Source organism: Grammomys surdaster, unplaced genomic scaffold (genome assembly GCF_004785775.1).
Source record: "Grammomys surdaster isolate TR1022 unplaced genomic scaffold, NIH_TR_1.0 126278, whole genome shotgun sequence".
In the NCBI taxonomy this organism is placed as follows: Eukaryota; Metazoa; Chordata; class Mammalia; order Rodentia; family Muridae; genus Grammomys; species Grammomys surdaster.
Window position 1 is genome coordinate 5181544 of NW_021621078.1, and position 14153 is coordinate 5195696.

General features: G+C 38.8%; 1 protein-coding gene across 2 annotated transcripts; it reads left to right on the forward strand.

Moving 5' to 3' along the window:
* Positions 1–614: 614 nt before the first annotated feature.
* Positions 615–7388, forward strand: Cryba1 (crystallin beta A1). Of its 2 annotated transcripts, XM_028759390.1 has the most exons (6): positions 615–651; positions 2933–2997; positions 3809–3927; positions 5236–5377; positions 6583–6725; positions 7098–7388. In XM_028759390.1, the coding sequence occupies exons 1-6, from the start codon at positions 621–623 to the stop codon at positions 7243–7245; spliced, it is 648 nt and encodes a 215-aa protein (XP_028615223.1). In that variant the 5' UTR covers positions 615–620; the 3' UTR covers positions 7246–7388. The 2 variants fall into 2 exon arrangements, with proteins under 2 accessions (XP_028615223.1, XP_028615224.1); XM_028759391.1 differs by lacking the exon at positions 5236–5377.
* Positions 7389–14153: the final 6765 nt, after the last annotated feature.

Genomic DNA, 14153 nt, shown 5'->3' on the forward strand with positions numbered 1-14153 from the left:
ATCATAGAGATCCAACTGCCTCTGCCTCCTGAGTGCTGGGATCAAAGGTGTGCCCCATGACTCTTGGTTTCTCTCTCTCTCTCTCGCTCTCGCTCTCGCTCTCGCTCTCGCTCTCGCTCTCGCTCTCGCTCTCGCTCTCGCTCTCTCGCTCTCTCTCTCGCTCGCTCTCTCGCTCTCTCGCTCTCTCGCTCGCTCTCTCTCGCTCTCGCTCTCGCTCTCTCTCTCGCTCTCGCTCTCTCTCGCTCTCGCTCTCTCTCGCTCTCGCTCTCTCTGTGTACATCTGTGGGTACATATACATATGGTCCATTTTGATGTGTTTTATAAAACCTTTCAAGATTTTAGGTAGGTCCTAGGCTGAACAGGATAGGGACAAGCATTCACTGTAGAGTAGTACTTCTGTCCTTAGTTCCCAGGTGCTCTGAGAAGATCTCCCTAGGCCTCTGAACTTCTGGAACCCTACCTAAACAAAGCTCTAAGAGACACCTCCCCCAGTAGGCTGAGCCACTAAAGCTCTGGGGATCAGGAGAAACAAAGAGAGAGGGAAAAGAGAGTGCTGACAGAGCTGCTGGCCATCATCTGGCTGACTATAAAGAGGGGCTCCGGAGAGGAAGCTGCACCACATGGAGACCCAGACTGTGCAGCGGGAGCTGGGTGAGTAAGGCCACGACAGTGCCTTTATCCCTCCTTTCCTCGATAGACAGATGCAGAGGAAGAACCAGTTGTATCCTGCCTAGAGATTAGAACTTGTGAAAGTAGAGAAAGTCGGGGACAGTTTCATTTGCTACCTTAAGTAGTTGCCTATGGCAGTAACTACATTCTTAGAAATCAAGACTGAGAGTCAGCAGGTTATTGGGCACAGGGCAGGTGTAGCAAGGAGGAGATGCTGCTTATTTGGAGACTCCACATAGAAACAAATACCAAAATTTTTATGCATTTGCTCCTGGGCTGGATCCTCAATGTTGGTTCTGGGTCTAGAAACCTGATAGACACCTGGCAGTCTTCTTTCCCCCTTCCCTTTCCTTTTCCTCATCATTCCACTAATGATAGCTGCTTAACTTCTATGGTCTTTGGTCCTCATTCATAAAATGGAGTGGTGATGGTATTTGACTTATGAGGACTAGATATATTACTCAAATAAAGCAGGGTTTGGGCTGGAGAGATGGCTCAGCAGTTAAGAGCACTGCCTGCTCTTCCAGAGGTCCTGAGTTCAATCACATGGTGGCTCAAACCATCTGTAATGAGATCCAATGCCCTCTTCTGGTGTGTCTGAAGACAGCTACAGTGTACTCATATACATGAGATAAATAAATCTTTTTTGTTGATTTTTTTTTGTTTTGTTTTTTGAGACAGGGTTTCTCTGTGTAGCCCTGGCCATCCTGGAACTCACTCTGTAGACCAGGCTGCCCTCGAACTCAGAAATCCGCCTGCCTCTGCCTCCCAAGTGCTGGGATTAAAGGCGCGCACCACCACTGCCCGGCGAGATAAATAAATCTTAAAAAAAAAAAAAAAAAAAAAAAAGGAAAGCAGGGTTTGACATCAAGTAAGCCATTGACTATTTCATTTTGGTTTGGTTTGGCTTTTCAAGACAGAGTTTCTCTGTGTAGCCCTGGCTGTCCGAAACTCAATCTGTAGACCAGGCTGGCCTCGAACTCACAGAAATCCACCTACCTCTCCGTCCCAAGTGCTGGGATTAAAGGTGTGCACCACCACACCCAGCCCAAGTCATTTTATTTCTATAATTACCCTTTCTTCTTCACACACAGTACTAGGAATTGAATCTAAGGGTTCACACACAAGGACTCTAGTACTGAGCTATATCCCCAGCCACACTTCCCCCTTCTTTTTTTTGTTTTTTGTTTTTTGGTTTGGTTTTTTTGTTTGTTTGTTTTTGTTTTTTTGCTTTTTCGAGACAGGGTTTCTCTTTATAGCCTGGGCTGTCCTGGAACTCACTCTGTAGACCAGGCTGGCCTCGAACTTAGAGATCTGCCTTCCTCTGCCTCTGCCTCCCAAGTGCTAGGATTAAAGGCGTGTGCCACCACTGCCCAGCTCCCCTTCTCTTTTTGAGACTAAGTTTCACTATGTAGCCCTAGCTAGCCTGAAACTCATAGCCCTTACTTATTAATTTGAGACAGAGTCTAAGTGGTCCAAATAGGTATTGAACTTGCAATCCTCCTACCTACTATTTCAAATAGCAGGCATTAATTTCAAGTTACGCTATGCTCCATCTCATCACAGCTTTGGCATGGTGCTGTATCAATCACACAGGAATTTCCAGCCCTGCTATGGAGATGTTGACCCAGTGTACACTCAGTACTGACATAAATGAGTACTGTGATAAGTGCTGAAAAGTGAGAGAGAAGTCAAACTCTACAGACTGGAAAAGGCAGAGGAGTCTTGAGGCAGCAAGGTCAAAACATCTAGGTCTATGAGCGGAGACGGTGGCATGGACATGCAGAATAGGTCAATTTGGGTGCTGAAAAGACACGAAGGGTTGGAGTACAGGCTACATTTTCAATCAGTGGCAGGTGAGGTGGGGAATCCTGGCCCTGCTGACTGACTCAATCACTAGAAACATGAGGAGCCTATACAGTTGTCAGGAAGTTGATACTGTGAGACCCAGACAATGTTGTTCTTTGAAGGCAAGCAAGAGGACAGAAGGAATATTTATCAAGAGTACCAAATACTTTTGCAGTATTTTATCTGTATTACTTTTCTAATTTTGTTTTTTGGTTTTTCGAGACACTTTTCTAATTTTTGCAGTGACTGTAAGTAAAAGGCTTATTGATAGAAAACTTAGGTTTTGGTAGTAGCCCTAGAGCCAGGATCTCAACCATAATCTGGGACTGTGTAAGCCTCTTCTCCTTTTTCCTATACCTTACCTCATTACTCCCATCCTGAAAGTCATATCACTGATATGTATTCTCTCTTCCAGAAACTCTTCCAACCACCAAGATGGCTCAGACCAACCCTATGCCAGGGTCTTTGGGGCCATGGAAGGTAAGCTGTGCCAATTACATGAAAAATGGAAGGATCCAGCAGGGCAGGGCTGAGGTTCTGGCACATAGTAACTATCAGGCTGTATCCATTCTTGAGAATGTACCCACCCCAAAACAAAACTGTTCTGTAGGAGGAAAGGCCTATCTGACACCTAGACACTGTTGAAAAATGGCTTTTCTGATGGGTGACTCTGAAGGTCCATGATGGATGGGAGATGATGCTTGTTTCCTAGGCCAATTCTAATTTGCCATTAGGTCTCCCCCAAAAAGCCATGGGATGCAGGCCCCTCTTCTCAATCTGATGTTGGATTTAGTCACGAGCTGAAGCAGCAGATCTCAGGTCTTTTACTATTCCCCTAACCCTTAATCCTTTCCTCAGTTGTCAACTCTGAGACAAGTTCACAGTTAGGGGAGCTTGCCAGATCAGGAACCAGGTTCTAGTTGAAAGGATGAAAGATTTATCACAATCCTCCCTTAATGCCTTGGAAACAAAGAAAACAATCCAAGAATACTGACCTCTGGATCACATGGGTGCAGGACACTTGGTGGAATAAGAGTTCACAAGTCCTTGATCTATTAATTGAGCTCTGTGTTGTCCCTGGAACACCATTTCTATCATAAACTTAGCCTGAACATGTTAATGTCACTGAGCAGTGGTACCAATTTGAAACCCTTTTTTTGCCCTGTCTACACTGGAAGAGACCTTATCAGGCATCCTAGGTTGTAGCTAGTGATGAAAATGCTGTTAACTTGCACCCCTATTCTTACTGATATACCTGGTTCTCTTCCTTGTCCCATTCAATCTCATTCAGATAACCATCTACGATCAGGAGAACTTCCAGGGCAAGAGGATGGAGTTCACCAGCTCCTGCCCAAATGTCTCTGAACGTAGTTTTGATAATGTCCGGTCACTTAAGGTGGAGTGTGGCGCGTGAGTATGGGCACCAAAAGAGCTTCAGAACCTTTTCAGATAGATCTCTTTAGACATGGTAACATGAGTAAAGATCTAGGAAGATGTTCCCCAGATGCCAATCATTTCTTAGAGTTGTCTTATTTTTTCTAAAGGAAATCATTACATGCCAAATTAAGTAACTCAGAGCTAGAGGTGATGTTAACATCTTGGTAGTAGACTTACAATGGGGCAGGACAGTAATTGGATATGTACTTTTTTTTTTTGATATGTACTTTTGAAGTCCACAGGCCACCTGCTTTTCTCGTCCATGTAATAGGGAAAGGGGAAAAATCTTTTTTTTTTTTTTTCTCTGTGTAAGCCTGGCTGTCCTGGAACTCTCTCTGTAGACCAGACTGGCCTCAAATGCATAGATCCTCCTACCTCTGCCTCCCAAGTGCTGGGATTAAAGGTGTGCACCACCACTCCTCTATTAAAAGGAACAAGACCTCAAGGATCCAGAGACTATTAGTTTTCAGTGTTCCATAAATTTCTTGTTGGAAATCAATCTTGGCAATATTCTTTAGCTTTTGTCTTCTGATTTTGGCAGGCTGACCCAGGTGTAAACCCACACTAGTACTTTTGTTGGCCTATGCAGAAGTGGGTTTGCATGTGATCAAGCTTCCACAAGCTGCTCTGTAGCACAATAGAGCTCTTCAGCCCTATAGAACAGGCGAACAGCTTCAATAGATAAGACTAAGTTGTTAACTTAGGATGCTCCATTAAGAATCTTAAGTATGAACAGCAAGAGCAAGAATCTTCAAAGTAACAAACAAGGAGAGGGGGTGGAGAGGTGGCTCAGAGGTTAAATGTGTAGGCTGCTCTTCCAGAGGACCTGAATTCAATTCCCAGGAACCACATGATGGCCTATAACCATCTATAATGAGATCTGGTGCCCGCTTCTGGTATGCATGCAGGCAGAACACTGTACACATAACAGATCTTAAAAAAAAAAAAAAAGAAAGGAAACAAAAACAGATACCCATCCCATCATGCTATTGCTCTTAGGGAAGAGGCTTAAAAGCTCTAGAGCCAAAGAAATGGTCACTGGATCATCAATCCCCAGATAGAGGGGGATCACTAAAATGGAAATAAAGCATTGTTAATACACATTACTAGGGTCTTCTATCTTCAGTGGCTAAGTTCAAAATACATTTAAAACCCTGTTCATGAGTGTAGTGATTGGCTTGATATTTCATCCCACTATAAACTTACTCAAAACAAAAGAGGCCTTCTCCCTAAGGACATAAAGGTTTTGAGCACCATGAACTACTATCTATTTTTTGACAGCTGGATTGGTTATGAGCACACCAGCTTCTGTGGGCAACAGTTCATCCTGGAGAGAGGAGAATACCCTCGATGGGATGCCTGGAGCGGGAGCAATGCCTATCATATTGAGCGTCTCATGTCCTTCCGCCCCATCTGTTCTGCTGTGAGTCTGAAGTTTCCACTTGAATTGGGGCAGGGTAAAAGAAGGATGAGGTCAGACTGGTATTTGTGTTGCTTCTGTCAATTATGTTGAATGTAATGGGAAGAATGAAAGTAAAGAACAGGGTGCCCTCCCTTTAAATCTACCACTTATGCTAAAAAGAAAGGGTCTTGTTACTGGGGAAGGAAGCACATATTCAAGATCAAATTGTTATAGGACAATCAGTGAGAAACCACTTATCATGTAAAAAGTAAACTTATGGCCAGTTAAACTGGAGTATGTTAAGATTCCACTGAAGAATCAGGTTAATGTTTAAGTACAACTTCTCCAAGTACTGTATAGGCAGTTCTTCTGTTACTTCACTACATTGATATGTAAAATTTTAAGACCAGGTATCATTCAACAACTAGGCTGTGCTCTAAATTAAATCTTAAAACTTTAGTCTATCTTTAAAATGATGTAACATCTTTGTGAATTCTACTATGTGTAAATAGAGAAGCATCTAATCTTGTTTCTAAGATAGCTCATGGTTTCAGACTGTTTTCAGTAGACTGAATCTGGAGCTGGTAAGGCAGAACAAGGCAAACAAAGCATAGTGTCAGAAATTCAGATCTAAGAATTCAATGGCAGATCACAACCAGTTGTCCATAAGTAAATATCTTACTTCAGGAATAAGGTATGCAGGAACTACCCTCTTCAGTACCAAATCTTCATGCTCCTCCTCCCTACATGGTGAGCCCAGTTCGAAATAGAAGCCTCCATGAGGCTGCATTTAGTCTGTGAGAGCTGGACATGGTGGTACATACTTGTAATTCTAGCACCCAGGAAATTTAAAAGACAATCTTGATTATAAGGCCAGTCTAGAGTACCCAGCAACCTTTGAATAAAAATGTTTAAGCAGAAACCAACCAACCATTAGATCTCTAAGAGTTGAAAATGGTCCTGATTTGGGGAGTAACACTTGCCTGGGCTAGAAACTTAACAAATATTCTATCTTATGATTCTTCCCTAAGTTTAGTTCTATCCCTCCAACTTAAAAAGATCTATCTCTGCTTGGGACTGAATATGTACACCATAACAGCCCAGCTGGATTTTCTCTTACAATACCCCTGTTAAGCCCAACAATGTTTGCCAGAAAATGGGTATAATAATAATTTATTAAGTTAGAATAACTATACTACTAAAATCTTTAAACTTCTGGATTATAGAATCACAAGGAGTCTAAGATCACCATCTTTGAGAAAGAAAACTTTATTGGACGCCAGTGGGAGATCTGTGATGACTACCCTTCCTTGCAAGCCATGGGTTGGTTCAACAATGAAGTTGGTTCCATGAAGATACAGTGTGGGGCGTAAGTACAAAAACAAGGTTGAAACACATTTCAAAATAATTCCTGTATTTTTCTTAAAGATTTATGTTTATGAATACACTGTAGCTGTCTTCAGACATACCAGAAGAGGGCATCGAATTACATTATAGGTGATTGTGAGCCACCATGTGGCTGAGTATCAAACTCAGGACCTCTGGAAGAGCAAGCAGTCAGTGCTCTAAGTCATCTCTGAGCCATCTCTCTAGCCCCCTTTACTTTTTCTTAAGGCTAATCTTTAATCAGTTGGAACCTAACATACTAATGACTTGATGTTGAAAAAAAAAAAAGGGACTCAAGTTTTGGGATGTATGTTATTATCAGATTTAATAACGCAACATGCTTTGAATTTTCTAGTTGGGTTTGCTACCAGTATCCTGGATATCGTGGTTATCAGTATATCTTGGAATGTGACCATCATGGAGGAGACTACAAACACTGGAGAGAGTGGGGATCCCATGCCCAGACTTCTCAGATCCAATCAATCCGAAGAATACAACAATAGTAAAGTAAAAGTTCCAAAATTCCTCAAGCATGAAATCTTGCTAAGCACTCTAGAATTTTATGTTCTGCCCAGACACTGCTTCCAAATGTTAGCGCTAAAATCCACAATAAATGTCATTTAAAAAAAAAAAGTGCCTTGGAGACTGATTCAAATACTTTGTACCAATCTCTTTTTTGGCTATTATTCTTAAAAAACAAGTCTTGAAAAAACCCCCAAACCACCTGGCAGTGGTGGTACAAACCTTTAATCCCAATACTGGGGAGACAGAGGCAGGTGGATCTGAGATTGATTGAGGCCAACCTGATCTATACAGTGAGTTCAGGAAGAACCAGAGCTATATACAGAGTGAGACCCTGTCTCAAGAAGAGATATAACAATCATAGTATCTTTAAGACAATCCTGACACAACTGACCTTTGGAAAATAGTCAATATCACAATCCTACCTAAATGTTCAGAAAGGTTAAAGTGCACACAAAAAAAAACACAAACACCTCAAAAACTTTTAAACTTTTTTATTCAACAATGTACACTTATTGTCTTATTTGATCTACAAATCTCAAGTTTTTCTGATAAAATAAGTAAATCTGAGTATGGTTGTAGAGTGTAATTTTGTATTTTTAAAACACTGAACATTAAGTAAGACATTAATAAAGGAAGATCATCATGTAACTGACACTTCCTTGGAATTCATAACATCAGCAACAGCTTTAGTAAATACCTAAGTAGTTAGTTATTTAGCAAAACAGTAAATTTCTGGTCACTGTTCTTCTATCTAGAAAAGATCTACTTTTATTATTTTTAAACTGGGCAAAACAAGTATTGAAAAAAATTTCAGCAGGAAAGGGCCAACATCTTCTAACATAACTGTAATGCACTAATTATCCTTTTCCAAAATTAAAAGGCAACCCAGATCATAAATAAATGTCTGCACACAAAATATTACTTTACTTCTCCAATACATTTACTATGAATGTTGTAGTCATGCAGGCTAGTCTAGCTTTGAACTCACAAACCTCTTGCTTCAGCCTTCTGGTTGCCAGGATTACAGATGTAATCAACTACTAAGATGTAAATCAACTACTGACAGACATTCAAGAGTAGCCAAAGCCATCCAAGCTGTTTGCTACTGCCTGTGTTTATAAGGTTATGCATCACTGACCACAATTTGAATCTTTACTAGATTTTGTTATTGTCACTATGAACAAACAGAATTTTTGCTGTCTTTTCAAAGTCAACAACAAGATGAAAGAAAAGGATCCCTCTTTCAGATAGAAAAGGCTATAAAATGAAATATATCTTATATCTGGGAGCCTGGGAAAACACCATTGGTAGTATCTTCTACTCTTCTACAAATGTCCTAAGGAAATTACCAAAGTTATCTGTTAAAAGATGAATGACAAGATCTGGCCAGCACATCTACACAACCTTGTAAGTGCACACTTCATGTAAATGAAACTACTTAGTACATGCAACTGCAGTGAATTAACCAAACATGCCCAACTTTTGAACTTGCTCAGATCAACTTGGGCTTTTTAATATATCTTTAAAACAATCTTGTGTTTTCACCTTTAAACTTGATGACTTTAATTTCAAATCATCCAGTTAATCAAATTCATGTTAAAGCAATAAAGGTTAATAAAAAGGCTATCCTACCTTTAAGCCAGCTTTATGACATAAAATTGTCAGAGCTTCATATAGCAAAGGTCTTTCCTTCATTTCAGTTTGAATGACTTCCCATTTCTTTTTCATAAATATTCAAAATTTCACTGAGAAGAGCATTGGATCCAATGGTTTATAAAGCTGACACAACTGCCCTGTTTGAAGAAAAGCCCTTTAACAGATACAAGTCAAGCTCTCTTTTCAACTAAACTTTATTCAGTGGGTGCCAGTTTTCCTCCATTTTAGTCCCACTGATGAGCTAGCCCAGAATTATAACTTTGAACCATGTTTCCAAAGATGGTAAAGCTAAGAACAGCAAAATAATGACAGATTACTTTTGGTAATGACACACAAATTAAACTTTCAAAACATGTGCATAGCTTTATTCATCTACTTAAATCTAACCTTTTCATGGAGCTTCAGCAAAAATGAGTGTGCAAAATGCATTTCTAAAACGTAATGCAAGCAAAGCTTTTCACATTTACACTGGCAGGAAATACAGAAACTAACAAGTCACATTAGGGAGAGTTCAGATCTGTCTTTGTTTTTTGACAAGAATTGCACAGTTTATTATTTTGAGACAAGTGTTGCAGACATGAATACAAATTCCTAAGCAAGGTGCTTCAACAATAAAATTTTTGTTGGAATGAGCCAGTAACTTGGATTAAAGCTCACAAAGAACCCCAAATTAATGTGGACATACATCATCTTCCTATATTTTTGCAAACAATGCTTTTAATAATACCTTTCATAACACTAAAGGAGACAGCAAGCTGAAACTTTTTTCAAAGCGCACAAAGAAATGGTATAATCACATTACTTGAAGGTGGTGTTAAGGGTGGGGGTAGGTAGTGAAGAATCTTTTTTACTATTTCCCACTACAGACCAGCCACTAAGACTAAAAGGGGGGTGGGGGATTAGTGAAAAAGCAAGTCACTTCCCCAGTTTATAAAAGAGTTCCAGTTTGACAAGATCTATAACTTTAAACAGAGAGCACCAGTTGGGCAAAAGAATGAAACATTTCAACTGCATAAAAATCAGTGAGGTGGTAAGAACCATCAACATCTCAGGCATTACTACATGGCCTTTCCAAAGTTAATATACATGCAAGGCACACTGATATAAAAATAGATCTCTGGCCAACAAATATATTAAGTAAGCAAATTAAAATTTTGGCTCTGCAATATTGGCAACATCAAAATATAACCAGATAGCTTTGGACCACACATCATTCTCATATTCTTCCACCTCATTTGGTGTCCCTTCTCTATACTTTTTGGGCTTTTTCTCCTTCATGTTTGAGTATGTGCTTGCAAAGATATTTATCCTTTGTCAAGTAGCATTCTTATACTTTGTTTACCTTTGAATATATACTAGAGAAGCAGAATAGTCGGGAGCTTGATAACTAAACTAAATATGATTGATTTAGGGCAGCATTACTTCTCTGAAACAAATGTAAAAAAACCCAGCTTACTGACAACTAAAAACAAAACAATGAAATGACTTCCTCTAATTCTTGCCGAGTCTTTTTGAAGCAGAGGGTATAATAGAAACAAAGCTATGATTTAAACTATTTTCAGTAGTAGAAGACACTTTAAGGCCAAAATATAATATTAACCAAAAATTTATTTCCTAAGTTACTGTCCCCTTTGTAAGTCAACACAAACTACAGACTAATTTTACTACTCACTCCTGAAGAGAATAATAAACTCTGTTCACTTTTGTTAGTGGCTGTGCTACCAAAAAAAGGTATTAAAGCAACCTATGGTATATAGTAATGTTAAAAAGTGCATCACATTCTTGATTTTCAGTTTCCCATAGCAGCAGCAGCAGCAGGCGTAATCTAAGACAAAACAGTTGTTTTCATTCTAAAGATGCAATACCTAATGAAATGTATTGTGAAAAATTATCTACAAAAGATAAATGCAGACTTAATAGACAAGTAGAACTTAAAGTATCCATTCATATTTACATATTAAAACCATTTTGTTAACACCAAATCTTTACAATTAGTAAAAGAAATATGCATTTTAAGAATAAGAGATGTTACTAAAGCAGTATTCATTTTGGAGCCTTTGTTTAGCACCTGAGGAAAGGGGATATATATAGAAAGCTATTGTAATGTTAATCTAAGTTGTTTGGTCTATAGATTAAAACAGATTACAATGAAAGCAAAACTGAGCTGGGGTAAACACTTAGAACTATTTCAAATAAGGCTGTTAAAAAACAAAATAAACAAAAAGACATTGCCAGGCTTGGTGGCAATCCCAGCACTTTGGAGGCAGAGGCATCTAAGTTTGAGGCCAGCCTAGTATACAGAGCTCAAGTTCCAGGCTAGCCAGGACTATACTGAGAAACCCTGTATCAACACTCCACCACCACCACCACCCCCTCCCCCAAAAAAACAAACCTTCAGACATCTAATGTTATAAAATGGCTTCAGAACTCTGGACAGAACAAAATTCTCTAAATAGGAAATGTTTGAACCAGCAATCCCACCACAGCTTAGGGTGTCTTTTGAGTTTCCAGTCCACTATTGTTTTGCTGGGCATTTTATGACGGTGTACTTAAAACTCACACTACTGTTGGCATTCTTTAACTGTTTCAAGACCTTTCTTAAAACTCAGTAGACCAGTCCTTGAGTGGAGTTGATAATTTATCATTGTTTACACCAACAGAATGGTCTTGCCACTCACATATCTATATCTAAGTGTTCATAAACATTTTAAGGTATCCATAGCAGAAGACTACCTTCTTCAACACAGAAGTCTATCCGTGCCATCAAAGGGAAAATCAATAATGATTTTCAGGTCTTGTGTTCTTCTGGCCACCTTTAAGCAACTTATATTTTTACTCTTGTCCTGTGCTTTCCTACCAAACTTCTAGGAGACTGGGGAAGTCAACCCTACCCTTCCTAATACAGTCCTATCAAAAACCACTCTGGCAGGCACACATCAGCAGGACTTATAGAAATTATTGTCCAAATACATTTTGGCCCACTACACTATACTAGTTCTTCAGTTGGTTAATATATAAAAGTGAATCATTTGAAAATACGGTGAAGTGGTATTAAACCATTAGCAATTTGCAGTGACTTGAGAGAAAATTACCACCACCACCATCCTAGACAGGTTTTTAAACTGAACCAAGTCTTTAATTTCCTTGCACGTGCCCATCTGGTACAAGTTCACATTTACATGCCCTTTCTCTGACCTTAAAGCTCCCTCCCTCCCCAACCCCCAAAAAGCTTTTGGTGAAGGCTGGCAACAAGTCTAGAAACCAAGCGTGCAACTACTGCTGTGTCCTATTCTGTGAAGGAAAACTTGCCGTATCATTTTCTTTAAAAAACTGTCATTTGAAAAAAATTATAGCACTGTTTTTTGTTTATGGTTTTTTTTCCCCCAGATTCAGAGTGGTAACTAGGAAGGCAGATGGAAGATAGGGGGAAAAATGTCACTACCAAGTTTTTAAGATATTGGCTATCCCCTCCTAGAAAGTACAGAAGGGCAGGCTACTATAGACACCATAAAAACTATTGATGTGAAGGTTCATTACTAAGGTTAGAGGAAATACTATGCAATTAACTTCAGGTTGTTGAAGTGAGGATGAATAGAGAAAAGATAAATACACCCTGTCTTTTGTGGGGAAGGGAGATTATTCAAGACTTTCACACAAAATTGAGTGGTATGTGACATAAAACCTACAATCAAGACAAACTGAAAAGGAAATCATCACCCATAATTAGTTTCTTAGCTATTAAAAAAATAGGTCATGATTTCATCCTTAGTGCCATTTTTCTAGTACTACCCTTGAAGGATTTAAACCACCCAACTTTATTCCATGTAATGAAAACAAATGGCACAAAATAAATACAAGTTTCATTCTCTGAATACTAAATAATGTCTTACACATTCATTTACTAATTCTTAGTATCTTCATCTTTCCCCAACATACAAGCACCCCAACATACATACATCCACACACACACATCTTTTTCAGTCTTTTAAATGGAGGGATATTAAAAACCCCTCTAGACTGTATTTGGTTTATGCTACAGTACTAATACTCTGAGTTGAAGGAAAATTCTTTATACCAACAACATATTGTTATTTAAATGTGCTAAATTAATCACAGCTGATGTTTCTTTAGAAGCTTACACACACAAAAAAAATCAGAAAACAGATGAACTCATAAGACTTTTTTAATAAGTGCTCTGTAAGGAATTGTGTGAGGACCTAAGGAGAAAGATTGAGACAAGTATCAAACAGCACAAAAGATATCTGTCCCAAAGTCCTGCTTGTACTGAGGCAATTAAGTCCATTAACTCAATGTCCAAAAAATACTGACAGTTAATATGGTGGGCCACTAGAGATCCCAGAAAGTTAAGAGACATTTCTAACTAATATACCTCTAACCACATTTTCAAGAAAATTTCAGTGGAGAAATCAAAGTGAAATGTTGCATTGTTTCATTTAGAAGAAGTGAGATTCTCAACCCTTGGACAGAGAAGGGGTACATTCTCTTTAGCTTCTCTGTACAGAGGCCTGAAAGTTATGGAAAAGGAATTATGAAAGTGAATGCCTTTAAAGGTACTAAGTATTACTTCTAAGTTAAAAAATCCCAATTCAGGAAACTGGATTTTTTTTCTTTTCATTTTGATTATCTTCATTCAATCTTGTATGCCATAAACCAAGGAAGTATTTTTTTGTTTTGTTTTGTTTTTGTGATTTGTGCAACAGAAGAACTTTAAAATTCCAGGCAAGCAAAATAGACATTTAAAAAAAGTGGAGTAAGGAATTGGCCCTAAGGCGACAAGTGGTCACAAGGCAATTAAACACACAGCAGAACTTTAAAACCTATAAAACAAACTGGAGCCTCGTTTTTCTTTAATCAAGGTTTTTTTTTTAACTTTTTGAAAATTTTTATTTAAAAAAAAAAAAAGAAAGAAACACAAAACACAGACTCTTCTCAGTTCAGTATGTGGCGTGTTGCATTTTCCAGTTTGTTCAATGCTTTAAAGCTCAAGGATGCCTCACTGATGTACACGGGCCTGAAGCATCCTAGCTTTTGGCAACCAGGCAGGAAACTCAACAACAATAACAACAACAACAACAACAAAAAAAAAAAAAAAAAGGAAAAAAAAGGAAAAAAAATCAAAATAGGAACAAAGCAACTAAATGCAGGGCACATCTGTAAACATATTATACATTTGAAAATTACAATATCAGTAAAAGTGATACAGTTTACA

Coding starts and splice junctions, on each gene's coding strand:
- Cryba1 (XM_028759390.1), top strand. CDS start 621: ATGGAGACCCAGACTGTGCAGCGGGAGCTGG. Junction 3,928..5,235: donor CTTAAGGTGGAGTGTGGCGC/GTGAGTATGGGC, acceptor ATTTTTTGACAG/CTGGATTGGTTATGAGCACA. Junction 5,378..6,582: donor TCCGCCCCATCTGTTCTGCT/GTGAGTCTGAAG, acceptor TCTGGATTATAG/AATCACAAGGAGTCTAAGAT.